The 20,828-nt window shown below is 33.1% G+C and overlaps 2 protein-coding genes across 25 annotated transcripts in view; one reads left to right on the forward strand and one right to left on the reverse strand.

The window, feature by feature from the left end:
* The window catches only part of msn (serine/threonine-protein kinase msn), a 70,353-nt gene extending 57,786 nt beyond the window's left edge, over positions 1 to 12,567 (reverse strand). For 23 of the 24 annotated variants that reach the window (XR_013881645.1, XR_013881642.1, XR_013881640.1 and 20 more), the window contains exons 1-6: positions 12,454 to 12,567; positions 11,735 to 11,775; positions 10,989 to 11,157; positions 10,688 to 10,786; positions 8,171 to 8,276; positions 7,436 to 7,563 (exon numbers count right to left, since the gene is read on the reverse strand). Coding sequence is in view for 1 of the 24 variants with exons in the window: in XM_080168828.1 (XP_080024954.1) it covers positions 7,436 to 7,563; positions 8,171 to 8,276; positions 10,688 to 10,747 (294 nt within the window). In the remaining 23 variants the exon portion in view is untranslated. The remainder of the gene's footprint in view (positions 1 to 7,435; positions 7,564 to 8,170; positions 8,277 to 10,687; positions 10,787 to 10,988; positions 11,158 to 11,734; positions 11,776 to 12,453) is intronic. The other variant, XR_013881644.1, reaches the window with a different exon arrangement.
* A 2,863-nt stretch (positions 12,568 to 15,430) lies between these two features.
* On the forward strand, positions 15,431 to 20,578 carry eIF2Bbeta (eukaryotic translation initiation factor 2B subunit beta). Its single transcript, XM_080168833.1, has 9 exons — positions 15,431 to 15,515; positions 16,088 to 16,168; positions 16,508 to 16,677; positions 17,014 to 17,149; positions 17,501 to 17,633; positions 18,188 to 18,345; positions 18,659 to 18,821; positions 19,381 to 19,485; positions 19,829 to 20,578. Exons 1-9 carry the CDS (start codon positions 15,460 to 15,462, stop codon positions 19,907 to 19,909), a joined length of 1,083 nt encoding a protein of 360 aa, XP_080024959.1. The 5' UTR covers positions 15,431 to 15,459; the 3' UTR covers positions 19,910 to 20,578.
* The last annotated feature ends 250 nt before the right edge of the window (positions 20,579 to 20,828 follow it).

The following is a 20,828-nucleotide window of genomic DNA, read 5'->3' on the forward strand; positions in this document are numbered from 1 at the left end:
TAAGGAATATACACAAAAATTTTCAGACTCCTATCTTTATTTTAAGTGGTTTTTTTTGCAAGAAAAGTTAACGTTAAAAATGGCTTCGCAACCGATAAATATCCGCTAGATTAGAATCGGTTCTCAGCCATACTGAAATGCATCATATTACAGACAATTTTCTCTCAATTAATAAACCTGTAATGAATAAGGCTAATTATATTAACAGGACTAATTGGTACCCAAACTTTTATAACCATTAGTAACCATTGGACTGTAAGTTATATTTGGTACCCAAAGTTTTATAACCATTAGTAAACATTGAACTTTAAATTACATTGGGTACCCAAAGTATTATAACAATTTGTAAACATTGGACTGTATATTACACTTGGTACCCAAAGTTTTATAACCATTAGTAAACATTTCACCGTAAACTACACCTGGTACCCAAAGTTTTATAACTGACATCTTTACACCTAGTCTCATACAGGACTTACTCTAAATACTGGATTTTAAAGAAATATATAAAAGTTTCCTATAAAAAAGTTAAAAGAATTGTATTTAAACTTGTAAAAAAAAGAAAGGGATAATCCTAGTTTAGGAGTGGACATACCTGGTATCCCCCCCTCCCTATCCTGATTTTTTACATCACCACCCGTCAAAAAAAAGATTTTTGTGCTTCGCTACTTATGGATGTTGTCATCCTTGTTTTTAATTTTGTTTATCCAATAAAGATATTTGATAAAGATTGTTTGTGTGTGTGTGTGTTTGTGTGTGTGTGTGTGTGTGAGTGTGCGTGTGTGTGTGTGTCTATGTATGTGTGTATATGATAAAGATTTACTAATGGATCTAAAGGGATAAGACAATGGCCGTTAAATTGATGTTCGTACCCATTGATGAAAGACAAAATTACCCCTTGTGTAGATGAAAATTATTGGGTGAAAAATTTGGATAACCATTAATAATTTAAGAGTACTCAAAGTTTTTTGTAGTTATATAATTTTGGGTACCAGTATAATTTAGAGTCCAAAGTCTGGGATTTAAAACTTTGGACAGTAAATTGATGTACGTACCCATTGATGATAGACAAAAATAATGTCTTCTGTAGATGTAAATTATTGGTTGGTTAGTTTAGACACTAATATCAGATACTTAAAAGAATCAACCAATGAAAATTTAACAAGAGTACCCAAAGTTTTTTACTAACCTTGTTATATAATTTTGGGTACCAAAGTCCCGATATTTGATGATTGAATAGTCCTATTGAAATAAAATTATTTTACTTTTATTTAAAGGGATTAGATAAACCTTATCATAAAGAGGATGTCTGTTTGTTTGTTTGTTTGTCTGTACCAAAGGATCTTGCTGAACCGATCGGGTTCTCCTTAACAGGGCCGCTACTCATAGGTCCCGGGAAGGTTTTTAACTATTTTGGGGGAGAGGCCTCTAGGGGCGTGGCCGCTAGTATAAAAAAAATTGATGTACATCCCTTATAATAATAAACAAAATGATCCCTTTTGGTTGAAATATGTGTTTCATTACTGCTAACCAACCAATTAGAATATAATAAAAAGGACAAAGCCCAATCTGTCCTACTTTTGATTCCTGTGACGTCATAAAAATGAGAGATTATCCACCTCTTTTTAAGGGTTTTTTTTCCCACTTCTCCTCTCATCTCCCTCATTTTTATGACGTCATAGGAATCGAAAGTAGGAAAGATTGGGCTTTGTCTAATAAAAGTTTTTTGAGCACATAAATAAAGCAGTATGTATCTAAAACTTTGGGCACCAGTTTAATTTACAGTCCAATGTCCCCTCCCTCCCTGTTTATGATACGGATATACAAAATCATGATAACCGGTGGACCAATTTGTTTTTTTAAATTAAAGAATTTAGATAATCATTTCTTATTTATATAAAAAGTAAGGATTTGTGTATGTCTAGGTGTACCAAAGGATCTTGCTAACCACTGAACCGTTATAGTTCTCATTTACAGTGTAGCTTCTCATAGGTCCTGGGAAGGTTTACAACTATTTTGTGTAAGGGTACCACGCACCACTCTTAAAAAAAAAACATTTTATTTTCCAAATTCATCTTTTTAAAACTAAAATTCAAATCGGGGGGAGGGTCAATTTCCCCATCCATCTCAAGTGCCCTTAGAGGCGAAGTCGCTAGTTTATTATAAATTAAAAAGATAAAGTAAAATCTTTTTTTGGAGGGGGGGAGGATATGTGTATTTTTTTATTATGTTATTATGTTATGTTTTGTTATGAACCTTCCCAGGACCTATGAGAAGCTACACTGTAAAGGAGAAGGATATCGGTTCAGCGGTTATCAAGATCCTTCGGTACACAAAGACAGATATACACTGATTATGTTACTTTTATATAAAGATTTGTTAATTAAGAAAATACTGTTCATAGTTATTTCTCGTATCGTATTATAAATGGCTTTCCGCGGATATAGAATGTACAATTATTAGATTAAAACTAGTTTTTTTAGCCCCGTGGTGCCGAAGGCACCGGCTAAAAAAAACTGGTTTTAACTAAAAAAACTAGTTTTAATCTTATGATTGTACATTTCTATATTCGTAGAAAACTGGATATAATACGATGCTAGACATAGTTTTTTCGTATTGATGAGAACCGGTTCATATCCACCGGATTCGAATGAATACGAGAAAAATCTTTATTGAATAAAAAACCCAATAGGTCCACTGGTTATCAGTATTATAAACAGGGAGGGAGGGGATATTGGATTGTTAATTATACTAGTGCCCAAAGTTTTAAATACATACTCCCTTATTTTTGTATTCAAAAACTTTTGGTACTTTTATAGAAATTGTTTTTAAACAAGGATGACAACATCCATAAAAGCGAAGCTCTGAAACGGTAGGACAAACGGACATTAACACTTGTATAATGTCAGAACTGAATAATCAGAATGCGAATGTATAAGAGTCAAAGCAAAATTGTTAGTAAATTTGTTGAAAAACTGCTTGATACAGGATAATGATTATGGACATACTTACATTTTTAGGACTTGATTATAGAGTTGCTTTGCTTATAATATTGTACTTTGTTGTTCCAGGAATCAGTATACCAAAAATCAGACCAATCGGATAATTAGGTCACATACAAATTTGTTGTTAAAAATGTAAAAAAATTAACATGTTTAAAATGGACGTACGGACATTCTGGTAATGATTATAGAGTTGCTACGCTTTCTAACTAGTACCTAACTATTACAGAAATCACCATGCAAAATTTGAAATCGATAGGACAATTCTAACATGCCTAAATTAACGGAAAAAGATATTTAAAAAAGTAAAAAAAATCAACATGTTTAAAATGGACGTACGGACATTTTGGTAATGATTATAGAGTTGCTACGCTTTCTAAATCATACCTAACTACTCAAGGAATCACCATGCAAAATTTGAAATCAATAGGACAATTCTAACATGTCTAAATTAACGAAAAAAGCTATCCGTGACGGACGGATGGACAGACGGACCGACGGACGGACCGACCCTAATTATAGAAAAGCTTCGCTTTTAAAAATACTCAAAACCAACCCAAAGCTTCAATGAATTAAAGAAACCAAATTGGTCCGCTGATCCTTGCATAGAAAAAAAGTAGGTATATAAAGGGATAGGACAATGTAAAATAAATTAATGTACATGATTCACAAAATTAACCCTTCTTTAGATTACGATTAGTGGTTTAAACTTTGAAAACTCAATTTAATATAAACCAACCAAACAAAATTCTCTCAGGTCCCCAAAATTCTTATAAACATTATTGAAAAAAAACTTTGGGGACAAGTGTAATAAACAATCCGTTGTCTCATCTCTCTCTGAGAAAAAGAAAGACAGTTAGAAATCCTGTTACTTTAATATAAGAATTAATTGCACCAGTAGAAATAGAGAGAGAGGGACAATTGGCTGTTTATTACACTAGTCCCCAAAGTTTTATAATAACATTTTCCTATGACACCAACAAAATTAAGATAGATGGTCAAACATTTACCCCCCCCCCCCCCCGGTATGCATCTATTTTGACACCCTGTATGCATCAATTTGGACACCCCGTATGCATCAATTTGGACCCGGTATGTATCAATTTGGTCACCCCAATTTTTTTGCTTTATTGCAAATAGCTTGCCTCTTTTGTGTCCATCACATGACAAGGGAAGGAGATGGTCCATTTTATTGAGCAGTCTAATCATCTCATAACTCCATTGAGGATGAAGCCTCAGCTATTCCAGGCCAAATTTCAGGCCCTATATATTAGTAACAAAATCTCCCACTAGGAGTCTCAATTTTTAAATAAAACAAGGCACAAACCTACAAACTTTCATCAATGTTAGGTAAAAAAAATGACATATTCTACACCACACACACATTAGAAAACAATTTTATTATACAATAAAGTCAGTTTAATACAAAACAACATATGGATAGTGGCAGTTGTCTAACTATATACCTCCTTATCAATAGAATATCTCTATATCATTCAACCCTTTCCCCTCTTTGAAATAGAATTGGGGTTAAAGATGAATCTCAGTCCAGAGGAAATTCGCGCGCGGTTCGAACTCAATGGACACTAGGATTATAAGGGGGGGGGGGGGGTATCCAATTTGACACTTACCGGGTGTCCAAATTGTTGCATACGGGGGGGGGCTATATGTTTGACCCTTTATCTTTTTACCCCGTATCTTTCATTTTATACCCTGTATGCATTAATTTTGACCCACTATCCATTGTTCATTACCCATTTGTCTGTTTTAAGCAAAAAAGTTGAGGTGACCAAATTAAAATATACCGGGTCAAAATTGATGCATACCGGGGGGGGGGGGGTATATGTTTGACCCTTTATCTTTTTACCCCGTATCTTTCATTTTATACCCTGTATGCTTTATTTTTGACCCACTATGTATTGTTCATTACCCATTTGTCTGTTTTAAGCAAAAAAAATTGGGGTGACCAAATTAATATCAAAATTGATGCATACCGGGTGTCAAAATAGATGCATACCCCCGGGGGGGGGGTTTAATTTTCATGATACCGGGTATCTCCACTCCTAAACTAGGATGCTGCCTGTAAAGCTTGATAATGATACCTATTACTTGGTTAAAAAGAATCATCATGCCAAGTGTGAAAACAATAGGACAATTCAACAGAATTGACAACAAGAGCTATCCGTTACGACTTAACACACAAAACGACCCTAATTATAGAAAAGGTTTGTTTTAAAAACAGGTAGGTATGTATCTAAGTAAGGTATAATATTAAAATTAATCCTTTCAAACTAAAGAAGTCTAGACCTCAGGGGTGTAGAGATATATAAAAGTAATTCATATTGTTTGTCTGGGTGGTCATGGGTTCGAATCTTAGCACAAGCAGTAATAATAACTAAGTAGGGGCAATGTCAAGATTCAAACACAGGCGTAACCTATCATCAATAATATATTATATTTCAAGATTTTTAGTCATAGAATAAGAATAAATAAAAATGATTTTCTTCAATGGATATATTATTACTTTGATCTCACACCAGATTTCACAATTTTCTATTAAAATGAAACATGCAGCGGGCTGATATTACGATTTCCTCCTTTACACTATCCCAGACCCTCCTACCAAATGAAAGAACTGACCAATAAATGAGTTACATATTAGCAAGCTAAAATGACAATTTTTTCTTCTGTCAACTCATAATATCCAACTATATTCTACAATTATTTTAACTTCATTCTTTTTATACTTCTACCCCTATTCCTGCTTAAAAGTCTAAAGATAAGAAAATAAGTTTCAGTGTGTTGTAAAATAAGACATTAAGACATCATAAAACTTCTTCGTAAAACAAATAATCAAATTGTTACTCAAGAGAAAGGGCTTTGTTAATTTCTTTTCAAATTCGCTGATTTTATAAAAAAAAAAGTTTGACGTCAATTTACATATTACTAGCGACTTCGCCCCTAGCATATAGGAGATCTGTATTCGAAGGGTAGTGAAAGAAGAAAAATAGCCTAAAACCATTCCAAGGCTTCAACCTTAATCTTTTTAAAGCAAAACACCATCCCGAGGCCTATAAAAAGCTTTTTTTTATTGCAAAACAATCCTTACTAGGTCATAATTGCATTTAAATAAAAATAAAATAATTTAAATAGTTTCACATATTAGTCATTGGAAATATTTTAGAATTCCAATAAGATTACAAACTACTTAAAATAGCCTAAAACATGACTAATAAAATAACATAGATCTCCTAGAAAATACAAATCAGACACCCTCCCCCCCCCCCCTATTCTTAATTTTAAAGAAAAATATTATTATCCAGACGGGGAACTTTCCCTTTTAATATTTTCCAGTATGGCTTCGAAACTGAATTAGAACCAGTTCTCAGCCACACTGAAAAATTATGTATAGCATCGTTAGACCATCGATGTTAAAAATCCGATTTTTTAAATTCATTTTATTATCTGCGAGAAGCTGTCAGCTTCTGAAAGACGCTAAGTGGCTCATTTTTTTTTTATAATAGACAGCCTATCTATAATACGATGTGATAAATAACTATTCTTCATTTGCTCTCCTTTAATACTAAAAATATTATATGCATCTCTATATTAACATGAATAATATTATATGCATCTGACATATTATTACTTCTTTGTTGTTTTCATTATATCGGGTTTGTTAGAATGTTTATTAATAAAAGTAAAGCTTTTCTATATTTAAGATAAGTCAGTCCGTCTGTATCGAATGGTATGCTCGTTAATTAAGGAATGTTGATTTCTAACTTTTGCCAAATGATTCCTTAAACAGTTAGGTACAATTTAGAAAACGTAGTCTCTCTATAATCATTACCTATACGTTAATACTTTCTTTTGAAACATGATGATTTCTTAGCTTTATAAACAACTTTTTCATTTATTGCCAAAGCTATATGTCTTAAAATATAGTAGTTTAATTTCATAAGCGCTGACACTCTGCTTACGTTTATGTTTGTCTGATTTGTTGATTTCGCTTTTATGGATGTTGTCATCCTTGTTGATATTAGAAAACACTGTAAATGATATGTCAATCCCAAAGAAAAATATTATGATATTGAAACAAATAAAGTAATAATTAAGAAATGATTCTTTCTTTATAACTTGAATGTGAACGTTAATAATTCACTTTAAAACGGTTAGCTTTACATACGTATTCAACATCAAGCTAATGCATAATGATAAACAAAATTAGCGTTTCAGTAAATCTAGATTATTGGTTATTATTGTTAAGTTTCAATAAAAATACACCAAGTATTGGTCATAAATCTTTGGGTACCAGTGTAATTTACAGTCCAATGTACCCTGCCTGCATTAAAATTAGGACCTTTGTAAAAGGTCTGTCGAATGAATATATGCCATAGTTGAAATATATCTGCGAAACTTTTGAAATTCCTTACCTTTCCGGGTGGGGATTTCTTGATAAATGCGCCATAATAAGTGGCGATATTGCGGTGGTGCGAGTAATTTTTGAGTACATTAATCTCCAGTTTTATTTCCTCCTCTTCGTCTTCGGTTACATCCATCACTAGATAGATATATTTATAGTAGATAGATAGATAATGGATAGCTTTAGATAGACAAATAATAGATAGATTGATAATTTTTCAGTGCACTAATCTCCAGTTTTATTTCCTCCTCTTCGTCCTCCGTTACTTCCATCACTAGATATATATGTAGATAGATAGATATTAGATAGGAAGATGGATATACAAATAGAAATATTTCAAGGCACTAACTTCTCAACTACAGACAAGACAAACCCTAATTGTACGACCTTTGCATGTAAGTCATCACTGTGAATAAATTATTGCGCCTGTTATTGGCCAAGGCATTCACATGATCTTTATTTAAATGTCGCCAATCTTACTTTTGACGTCTTTAGTTTGGCCGAGATCGAAGACAGAAAATATGTTACAGAGTAAAGCAATCATCCTTTCCCCCCCCCCCCCCCCACTCTGTGAAAAATTAATATTAAAAATAATGTATGAAACCCACCTTTAAATTAATATTGGCCTGATAGTATGACGGCCCTTGTAGACCTGTCCATATGTATGGGAGCAAATCTCCCCCCCCTCCACCCCATCCCCCTTTGCAAGAATATAAAATGATAAAAATAAATGTAAGGAACCAACCTTTAATGGCGGCCAGTTGGCCTGTCTTAGTGTGACGGCCCTTGTAGACCTGACCATAGGTACCATTACCAACCACCTCTATCAGGTCGAATATTCCAGCAGGATCCTGAAATTGGATAATTTAAATGGATTTATTTCTTATTACATGGATTATCATGAACTTTAATGATAAAGTGGATCTAGTAGCTGGTTAAAATAACAATACCCACTTTACCCCATCCCACCCTACTGGGTGAAAGAACTGGCATATTTATATCCATTAAGCAACCTAAATTGACGACAATTTTCCCCCTGTCATAATATCCACGTATATTATAAATCCATTGTAATTTGTGTATGAGCGTGTTGAGTCATGTATAAATAATATATTCTTCAAATAAATATAAAAAATGTTCTTTCGTCTACGGACATACATAGAATCTCCATAGATAGTCTATTATTTTTATCGGAGACATTAAGCAAAAAGAAATAAAATCTGATGAAAAATAGCCAAGATACTTATAACTTCTTTAAAAAAACATACAACCTACTACCTAGTCAGATAAAAATCCAATTACTGCACAGAACGAGAAATTATTTTCAAAAGCTTTTAGCAAAAAAAAAATCAAATCCGTTATAAATAGATCTATGGTATTTTGCATCTGAAAAAGTACTATTTTGTTCACTAAGGTCAAAGATATAGTTACAATTAAATATTTAATAGATCATTATCGACTGACAGAAAATCTGAAGGCTAGGTATATTATGTCCAAATGAAGTATAGGCCCCTATCTAATAAAAAAAACTACAACTATGTCTGGTTTGTTTTTCTAAACCAAAAATAAAAATAAGTTGGACAAAAGTTTAAAGACGTTAAAAGGTGCAATTACAAGCCCAAAAATGCTCCAAGCAAAAAAGTAGAAAAAATAAAATGCATTTTTGTTGTTTAATACGTGTTTTAAAGTCAGTAACTGTCATGAGAAGAAAAGAAACGGATTTAACAGATTTTCTTTAGAAGAGGCGCTTAGAAAAAATAAAAAAATATTGAGGGACCTAAAGGGATAAGACAATGGCCGATAAATTGATGTATATTCCCAATGATGATACAGAAAAATACCCCTTCTGTTGAATAAAATTAATGGTTGAAACGTTTGAACACTCAACTTTATGATCAAATCAATCAATTTGTAATAAAAGATTCCAAAGTTGTTAAGCCAACAAAAAAGAAAAAGGAAATATAAAACTTTGGGGACTAGTGTTATAAATAGTGATGGGAATCCGGATCCGGAATCCGAATCCGGAATCCGCCCAATTTTCGGCCAATTTTGGAATCCGAATCCGGATCCGGAATCCGTTTTTTATAGCGGATTCCGGATTCTAAATTGGTAGGCTAAAATTACCGCCTTTTTTCTTACAACTCCCTCTGTTTGAAGGCAAAGATCAAAAAAAAATTTCTACATAACAAAGGGGGGAGGCGGATGTGCCACTTTTTGAAACCAAAACCAAAAGTCAACAAAGGAACTCATCTAAAAAAAGAGTTACAGGTCTGATATTTTGCATGGCAGTTGCTTTATAGGGGTACAATATGGAACTGTGAAGAAACGGCGGCGCAACCGCCGAAAACCGGCGTTTCCCACCGATTTTTTTTTGCCTTTTCTCGGCGGTTTTCGGCGGTTGTGCCGCCGTTTCTTCACAGTTCCATATTGTACCCATATTAAGCAACTACCATGCAAAATCTCAGACCTGTAACTCTTTTTTTTAGTTGAGTTCCTTTGACTTTTAGTTTTGGTTTCAAAAAGTGGCACATCCGCCTCCCCCCTTTTAATAATTACTAATGTGATGTAAATGTTTTAGTTATGCTGGAAGTCAACACTTTAAACAAATCAAGGCTTCAACCAAGTAACATAGTGATAAATTAACAAAAAAAAGCTATCCCTCTGTGACGGACGGCCTTTTAAAATACTGCTAGAATCCGGAATCCGCCAAAAATAAGAATCCGGAATCCGCAAGAATCCGTCACTTTTTTTGACGGATTCCTTCAGAATCCGGAATCCGAATCCGGCCCAAAAATTCGACGGATTCCCATCCCTAGTTATAAACAGCCTATTAGTTTAGTAGCACGAACAAAACAAATGCAAAACAACGTATTTTCGTATTTGGAGTAAAAATCATCCTATAAAATTCTAACAATTTAATCAAGATTCCTGTGTGTTTACTTTACGGTATAATCTTTCGGGGACTATGTTATGAGCTAAGTAACTAAGTATCTAATATAAAATTGGCTATTATCGTTTGTAACTATTAATAATACATTAAAGTAAAACAAAAGAGCGGGCGGAAAGGGTTAAATAACCGTGGACCTTGTGCCCACTTCCAATTGGGTATTTGAATATCCGCCAATAGCGTTGCAAATATGTACACAGCCAAGTCGATACAAAAGATCATAATGCCAATTGCTAGCAGACGAAACAACACTGGATCCAGGTAGTTATCTGGATTATATATCTAAACTTATACATTTATTAAAAATACACTTACCTTAAGTGCATTGAGATCAATATCGTCAAGGGAGCCCATGGCACCCCCTGGTCCTGCCATCTTCAAACTTCACCACAAGGGAGGGTCAGGTGCAAGAATCTTAAGAGATAAGACAATGGACGATATGTTGAGATTTTTCCCCCGATATGGTGTTAAACAAAATAACCCCTTCTAATTAAGATTATTCGTTGAAAAATCTAATCGATCTATATTCAATAAGAATACTTGAGTTTTTGAGCAATGACGTTGTTATAAAACTATGGGTACCAGTGTAATTTACAGTCCAATGTCTCCTCCCTCCCTGGCTGGTTGTCAGTCTTGGATTGCGGGTGTCACAGCTGTATTGTTGTGGCAGCTAGACACTGGTACACAGTGTAATAAGCAGTTGTGGGCAGTGCTTTGGAGTTATTGAAGGTGAAATATGGATTGGTTTGTGTTTATGGTGGTGAGCTAAAGTTAGCTGAGGCCTACTTAATTATTATACACGATTATTATTAAACCAGGGATGACAACATACGTATGAGCAAAGCTTTAAAATCAAAAGGAAGAACAAACGAAGGCTTCTTAAATCTTATACAACTTTTAAATGAATCATTCTGCAAAGGTTTAAATCCACAGAACAATTCGAATGAATCTAAAATAATGAAAAGAGTTAACGGTTACGGACGTATGGACGGACCTAACCTAATTAAAAGCTTCGCTAATAACAAGGAAAGCAACAAGTAGGAAAGCAAGCTACAAAGATAAACTAACCTGAAAGACATTAAAAATATAGAGAAAATATGAGATTCTCAAAAAAATTACGAAAGCTTTGGAAAATTAAAGAAGCATGTATTTTGTCGACAGCCAAATAATAAAGTATATGTTTTTCAATAATACGTATCTTAACCAAACAAATCATTAGGTATCTCAAATTGCAACCGAGAAAATCATATTTCCTCCAATATCTTTTTTGCATTTCATTCGACAGTGGATTATGGAGTAGTTTTGCTTTGTTTTAGTAAATATATTTAGATAGTAAACTTTATTAACTGTGTATAATAAAACCTGAACTAAATGATTGAAATCTCAAACATTTCTGTTTAGGCCTAAATAATGTCAAATATAAATTTCTAATTTTAAAATATATGCTGTATGGTTTATATACTTGTCTGTAAGCTAAGAACTCGTAAACGGTTAGATAAATAATGAATTGATGAGTGAAGTTTGTTGGCTTCTTATAGGAAACAATATTTTATAAAATTATTCTTTTAGTTTTAAAATATTTAAATCTGTCCCTTAATGTCTCGTTAACTACTGCACTATACATTTTCGCTCCATTTATAATGGAAGATTAAAATAGGTCTCCAAATGGTTCTTAGCTAGCTAAATAAGTTAATTCTGGTTGAAGGCGTTATACGTTGAATTAACGGGTTTAAACTACATTAATTTCGAAATTAAGAGTCCTTTAAATAAGATACTTAAAATATTTAATTTAAATACTGAAATCTTTTATCTAGTAAGACTTCGAAACAGTTTATTATATATATGCAGGATTAAAACCGGTTCTCAGCCATAATAAAAATCGTGTATAGCAAAGTATAACAGAGAAATTTCCACGTACGAATATCTAAATATAGATAATGAAATTAAAACCATTTGTTAGTCCAAATGGCCAGGGCCAAAGTGACCGGTTTGGTTAGGATCTTGTATTATTTCATCTTAATATCCGCGACAAGCTGTCTACGTAACGATGTAGTAATTAACTATAATATTAATTGACATGCCTTGACTAAAATAAAGGTGCAGCATTCGGTGAAAACTTTCCCCTACAAAAATTCACATCTTTTTCCTGAAAATTGAAATATCAACACCAAAAAATTAAAGTTTCACTTTTTTTAGTAATTGTGTCACTTAAAACATGAAAATAAACCTTTTATCACTAAATTTGAAGTTGGATTTTTTTTCAAAAATGCAGCTTCAAGTTTTCAAATCACTTTTCCACTGAAAATTTTCACTTATGAAAACTTTGATATTTTTAACATAAAAGTGGATAAATTATTATTCATAATTAAATCACGTCGCTAGCTTCTATAAACACTAGTTCTTTATTAGAAAATCTTATTAACCGGCTACATTCGTCGCAGGAATCTTAGGTGGGTTCTATAAACAAAACTGTTACGGTATCGACAGCTGCAAATACGGTATCAACAACAAAAATCTGACGCTAGACGTTCAGAAGTCATCTCACGGTATACGCAATCGCTGTAACATATCGCTGTTATGACGTCATCTCACATTGCTGTAGATTTCACAGATGGATCAGGGAGATGAACAGCATCTCACAGTACAAGCTATCAAAAGCTGTCAAAATTCCTGCTTTTGCAGACGAAAATTATGTAAATAAAACAATAAATCATGCATTGAAAGCATGGTTTATGATGAAAAAAACGGGGCATTCCCAACAGATCTCTATGCAGGGGATGAAAAATTTTAAGTAAAAAATTTTGAATAATTATTATAAAAATAAATATTTTCAATATAAAATTTTTGATAGGTAATGGAAATTAAAAAAAATTTTTAAAATTTTGTAGAAAATAATATTTAATTCAAAAAAAATTAGGTAATCTATAAGTGAGTAAAAAAAAAATTTCCGGGGGGGGGGGGGGAGGGAGGGGCATTTTCTTTCCCCCTCTCCCTTCACATTTTCTGTACTTTAAAAAAATAGGCTGAATTGACCAAAATTCAAAGACGACATTTGCTTAACATCCCATTTATTGTAGTTTTGCTGTTGATTTTGTTGTTGATGACAGCTGCAGTATTGCAGTTCTATCACTGTACCATATTACCGTATTATCTCTCACAGTAATGTTTATAGAACGCACCGACACACAAAAATGGCCGCCCGAGGTACCGCAATGTGAGATACCGTGATAGAACAGCAATGTGATAGAACTGTGATCACAGTTCCGACTATAGAACCCACCTCTTCTTAATGAGATGTTTACGTGTAGGGTGTGTGTAGGAAAATGGCTGACTAAGCTGTATTTTGGTATTACGCATGCGCAATAGTATGGCTTCTAGTAAAATTTAACATTTTCAAATTTTAATATTTTTTTCTAAAAAAGGTACAAAAAGCATTGTGTTCAATCATCAAAATATTTTTTTTAAAGTATAAGAATCATTTCTTTTTAGTTGAGAAACTATTCTCGGTTTCACCTTGTATGTCCGTCAGTTAGTTCATAACGAAAAATGGGATTTTCTCGGCTGCTATTAAAAATATTTTAGGGAAGACTCCTATAACATGTAAGCAACTACTCTGTACACGTTTTTTTTCGTTTGACTGTAACTTTGTCCATTTGTACATTCAATTATTTTATGTGCTTCAATTTCTTTATATGAATGTTGTCATCCTTGTTTTATTTATTTGATGAAATTAATATAATTCAAAATTTTAATCTTACTAAAAGCCTTGTAGCAGAATAAAAACTGTATTCAGTAAAGAGGCAAAATAATGCCTTTTCTAGCATAAAACCTGCCTGACTTTTAACTAATATAAAACAATAAAGACTGGTTCAGTTTATATATCTTGTTTAAGTTTATAAAAATATGATAATAGGGCTAAAAACTGCCAAAAATGACTTTTTGAAAAATTTTTCTCAAATGTCGTCTTTGGTTGATCTATGTAAAACTGCCAACTACTTAGTAATTATACCAAAATATATTTTTAGCAGTAAAGGGTTTTTTATTCGATGCTTATTTCGAAATTCGAAAAGCGCCCAACGGCGAAAACATTATTAAAAAAATTGGGGACTAGTTTAATAAAAGCTATATGCCCATTTCCCGGTAAAAAAAGGATTCTGTATGTTTGGCAACTTTATTATATTTGATCAGCTGTTATTTGTTGTTGTGGGGGAAGTAAAGAAAATATGCTGAAAATTAATTTTATTATTAATATTATTATTTTATCTTCTTTAGGTAAAGAAGTGAAAATATATTATTTTATTACAATTTTAAAGTTTAATTTTTATGAAAATATGATTGTAAAAGTGATTAATGAAACTATGAGGAAATTAAGTCAATTTTAAAATAAGATGAAATATAATAAAAGAATAAACAATTAATTAAATATAAATCCTGTATAAAAAAAAAAACAGTTGCTGCGCCCCTAGCATCTAAACTCTTTGTATTTGAAGATTTATGGAGAGGAGATGCATTTATAACTATATATATATAGCCTATATCGAATCCTTCATTTGCGCGCATAGGACTTTAATGTTAAAACAATTAAACATATATAGCCTAAAACAATAACGGGTCACAGCTAGGTATGTACGTAAAGCACTTAACTAAAATAGAGGACTGAAAATGTAGGACGGGGGAGAGGTCAGATCATGGCCCTCCCATGACATTTATAAAGCTTCCCTGAAAAGTACAATCCCCTCGGACCAGCAATTTCGAGATCTTGCTTTGCTAGTTTAGCTTTAAATATCATTTAATATAAATTGCCAGGAAATGAGGGACTATTGGCTGTTTAATACACTGGTCCCCAAAGTTTTGGACTTTTATTGAACTTTGATTGGTTAGTTCATTAAGTAGAGTGTCCAAACGTTTCAACTACTAATTGCAATATCTACAAAATGGGTAATTTTGTGTATCTTCCTTGGGAATATAAATCAATTTATGCGCCTTTAAGTTTTGTCTTATCCCTTTAGCTCCACCTGGCATTTACAAGTAGGTATAATAGATCAATTATATTTTATTTTCAGACGAAAAAACATCTACAAAACAAAATGCATAGTGAAAATAAACAACTGCTACAATTCATAATGAAACAAAGTCTTCATAGGTATTATGACTTTAATAATTACGTGTCCTTTAGCTGGGCTTTGTGCCGTTTAGGGTTCTAGACCTCTCCACGCACCTTGAAACATACTCTGCGTCTTATAATTGCGATGAAAAGCGTCCATTCTCCCGATAGATAACCATCCCCTTGATTGTACGACCTTTGTCTGAAAGTACTAACTGTTCATTGTAATGAGTTGCGCCTGTTTTGAGTCAAATAAAAATTCTTGATTAGCGTAAACAAAAAATCATGGATTAACTAACAAACAAAGTGAATTGTAGATTAGACAATCATCTTTATTAAAAGACTTAGAGAAAGAAGGATATGTTAAATAATAGAAAATCACGAAAACTTTATATTTGGCTACTTTTATTTTTGTGTCTTTTGCAGCGTGACCGACGGACGGACGGACCCAGTAACTTGTATGCTGATTGCTGGTTGCTCTTTGGTTAGGATATTAGATAAGAAGCAGCCTATCTTAAATAATAGCCAAAAATTCACATTTCTCCCATAGTATTACAGACAGACAAACTTCTAATTATAGAGAAGGTTTGTTAATAAAAATAATATTTCAGTCACCAAGGAGATGCTAACCTAAGTTCCTACAATTTAGCAGTTGAATCCTGTCAGCTAATCAAAGTTCTAGCAGAAGAGTCAGGGATAACATACTTCAATGTTGTTTAAAAACTTTAAACCTTTAAAAGACCAGTATTGAGTTAAGATATTTAATGTTTTTTTACAAACTTTTAAAATTTGAAAACTTGTAGAATTATACCTAATTGGTATGGCTTTGAAACATCGGTTCCCCCCCAGCACTACTGAAAACTCATGTATAGTATCCTATTACATACAGTTCTTTACGAATATTAAAAATGAAATCATAAAATAATAGCAGTTTAAACTGGTTTTGATATTTTTAAATTATTTTAAAGTCAGCGGAAATCTAAATAACTATTTCAAATTTACTGCAAACTACATTTAAGTATCTTACTTATAGATTGGGCCACGGCCAAAGAGTTGATAGACAAAATCAGATCTGCACTTAGACGTCTAGAGGAAGAACTACCGACCTTGTACGTTGTCCACAATACAATCCGCCACATTTTGCGGCTGGTTCGCGATGAATATTTGTCGGCCAGCAGCCTTGAACATACATCGACCACAGGCAGGGTTAAAGGATGAGTAAATATGGCAAATTGTGTAAATTGGCAGGGATCTAAAGGGATAAGACAATGGCCGATAAATTGATGTACATCCCAAATGATGATACACAAAATTACCCGTTTTTTAGACTACAATTAGTTGTTGAAACGTCTGGACACTCAACTAAATAAACCAACCAATCAAAATTCAATAAATAACGCAAAGTTGTTAAGTCAATGAATAAAAAAACGTTATTTTAAGACTTTGGGTAACAGTGTAATAAACAGCTCAGTGTTTCCTCCCTCCCTGATGTAAAGGCCAATTCTTCAAACTTATCCTCTAACACCTGTTACTAAAGGTGATGAAAAAGTAGCACAGCACCAGGATTCTCTGCACCGTTTGATTGTTAACCGCGAGAATTCCGACTACGGCAAGGACGTCACAGACCTGAGGGAGCGGGTAGAGGAAATCATTGAGGAGTTGATGATGGAATATGAAGGAATGTTAATACTTTATCCGCCAATCATTTCATCAAACCACTAAATGTAACCTTTTATAAAAGTATTTTATAGAAAATGTTAAAAAACTTACTCTATTTAAAAGAATATTAAAGGATAAGAGATTTTAATGCACTCCATACGATAATGAACAAAATAATCTCTTCTTTACCTTGAAAAAAGTCATTGGTTGAAAAGTTAGCATCTTGAAGCAACCACAAGTACCCAAATATTTTAAGTCTGCGCTTGTGAAATCTTCTATTTATAGTTAATTTACTGTCTAATGTCCTCCCCCTACTTGCCAAATGATCATATAGTAAAATACTAGCATAAAAGTAGAAACATAATTGAAGGGGCTAGTGAAGAAATTTCTAAGCAAGCGTTAGAGCACATCCATGCCAATGAAATTATCATGACCATAGGCAGGTCTAAAACTGTAGAGAAGTTCCTTAAGTTTGCCGCCAAGCAACGAAAGTTTCAGGTAAAGTATTAATCTGTATGTAGCATACTGTTGTTTAATCCATTTATAAAAGTAACAGGATGAAATAAATGTCTGCTTATGTTCTTTATTTATTTTGGGAGTAGGTACCACTAACCTCCCAAGTTAAATTCTAGAGTTCTCCAGGTTCTAGAAAATCTTTAAAAGGGGGAAAATGGCCCAATATTATAAAAATAAAACAAATGTTTTATTCTTAATAACTTACTTTACTCGATTAATCTTTAAAACTGTTATAAATCCTTATAATCGAATTAGAGCTACCTTTTCGAAATCTTTATCTTTACATCTTCGATCTAAATATTTTGTAGGATTGTATATATTAGGTATTACTTGGATGTTACACCAGATTATTATGTACTCTAATAAAGGAAAACTCGTAACTGGCTAAAATAACAATACTCCGATCCCCATTCACTCCCCCCCCCCCCCCTTACTGGATGAACAAACTGACCAATAGATAAAGTCCATGTTGTAAGCAACCTAAATTCATCACAATTTTTTACAGGTATATCCAATACTATCTGTATTTTTTATAGGTTATCGTAGCCGAGAATGCGCCCTCCTACTCTGGTCACCAGCTGGCCGCTAACCTGGCCATGGCCAAGATATCCACGACTGTAATACCGGACAGTGCCATCTTTGCCCTGATGGCCAGGGTCAACAAAGTTATCATTGGCACCTCGGCCATTCTTAAAGGAAAAGTCTATGATTTTTTTTTTCTGTAGATAAGACAGACAGAAGTAAAGAGAAAGACGACATACAAACCAACAGATTAACAGACAGAAACCCAGGCTTACAAACAAACAGACAGATAAACATACAGAAAGACAGACAGACAATCAGGCTGACAAACAGACAGTTAGAAGGACAGTTGGACAGCAGAAAGGCAGACAAACAAATAAAAACAGAAAGAAAAACCGACCAACGGATCGGCAAACAAGCAGATACCTAGATAAATCTTTACACTGCACTGTGTTGATATAAAAAAATCATAAATATTTTTTTACAGACGGCGGCCTTAACGCAATTTCCGGCAGTCAAACCGTTGCCTTGGCAGCTAAGCACTATTCGGTGCCGCTAATTGTTCTGGGCGCGACTTATAAGTTGACCCCCAAGTTTATTTCTGCTAGTGATAAGTTGAGCTGTTCTGTTCTGGCCTCACCAACACAGGTATGTAATGCAGGGAGGGAGGGGACATTGGGCTCTTTATTACACTAGTACCCAAAGTTTTATGATAACGTTTTTTTAATCGTTGGCTCAACAACTTTGGGGACTCTAATTGAATTTTTATTAGTTAGTTCATTAAGTTAAGTGTCCAAACGTTTCAATATATAATTCAATCTACAAAAGGTGAAATTTTGTATATAATCTTTAGGGATGTACATGAATATATCGGCCATTATCCCTTTAGATCTATTTGTTTATTGACAATAACTGCCAAAACTGAATTACTTGTTAACATATTTATAGTTATATTAGCTTTATGTTGTTAGAGTAAAGTCAATCCTTAACTTCAATTTTAGTTTTGGACAGAAATAGTACTTACCTACCTAAGTCAAATTTTTTTGGGGGGGGAGGGAAATTTTCTTAGTTGTATGGTAACCGCTATAAACGTAAAACTTTACCTGTACCTATGAGAAATTTCACTTCAAAGCAGAACCTCATCTTTCAGTCAGACAAACAAACAAACATCCTGTTACTTTTATGAGTGAATTATCAACTAATTCAGGTACTTGGAGAACTGGAAGGAATGTCCAAGGGAAAAGTAAAGTGTGTTAACCCAATTTTGGAACAAGTTGCTCCCGGCCTTGTCACACTTTTCATCTCAAATGTTTCAGGAAAGATATTATGCTTTAAGTATTTTAGATAGCTCGCGGATTTTTTACATAACTACAAATCCATATTTATAAAGTTTTTATTCATTTGAGTGTTTTTTTATCCTTTAGAGTATGAACTATGAGAATAGTTTTCTCAGCTCGTATTTAAGATAGTGTTATAAATATGTGTAATCATAGGGTTATTTTCAATGAATTTTGTAGTTATCAAAAATGTGACTTTTTTGCTATAGGTGTTACAATAATAATAAAAGGCAGATTAAAATAATAGAATGTTGTGCTACGTATGGATAGTATCATCTTTGTTAATATTTAAAAGAAGCATAATATCTTTGTTAAAAATCAGGTTACAGCCCCAGTTACGTGTACAGACAAATAGCAGAGCTGTATCACACCGCAGATGATAAATTAGATACAGAATAACTAAAGTTGCGCCTTCCTGTAAAATAATTCGTACAATAAAAGCTGCGCCTTCCTATAAATTAATTCTTTCTATAAAAACTGCGCCTTTCTAAAGCAGAATTCTTACAGTAAAAGTTGCGCCTTATTTTTAGTAACTATTATCTTTGGGTAATAATTTGCCTCATCTCTTAAAAACCTACAACAGGATATTACATGGACGACAAGCTTCTTGAAAAAAGTTAAAAATAGATAAGCATGGGGGGGGGGGGCGAGAATCTAAATATTTTTTACTTGTTTCATTGACTGTTCAAATAATTGTCTAACCCATGTCCTAACAATGTATTAGATTTTTCAGTGTGGCTTCGAAACCGATCCTTATCTGTTGGATTAGAACCGTTTCACTGCAATACTGAAAAAACATGAACAGCATCGTACTACCGAAAATTTCTCACGAATATTAAAATTAAAACCATAAAAAATACCAGTTTTTTTAGCACGGGCCATCAGCCCCTCAGATAGAGCAAAACTAGTTTTAATCTTATAAATATTTATTTTGATATCCATGGAAAGCTGTTTATAATACGATGCGAAAAATAACTATTAGTTACCGCAAAGGTATCAATTATAATCTGTGATGAAGAAATATTTTTTAACATTAAACTATATCAATTGTTACCTTCATGCATAAAAGTACATTTCATGACTTTGATTTGTCTGCTTAAGTATATTTTTTTCCTATAAGAAATAAGAAAAAGATTTAGTTTACAAATATTAAGGTACAGCCACGTAGGGAGGGGACATTGGACTGTAAATTACACTGGTATCCAAATTTTTCAAAGTTGCTCAAAGTTAATAAAAATCCTTGGTTGCCTTTATTAAATCTTGATTGGGTGGTTCAAACTTTTCAACCATTTTTGAGTTAAAAAAGGATTATTTTTTT

Source organism: Acartia tonsa, chromosome 8 (assembly GCF_053477335.1).
Source record: "Acartia tonsa isolate MP-2025a chromosome 8, ASM5347733v1, whole genome shotgun sequence".
Taxonomy (NCBI): domain Eukaryota; kingdom Metazoa; phylum Arthropoda; class Copepoda; order Calanoida; family Acartiidae; genus Acartia; species Acartia tonsa.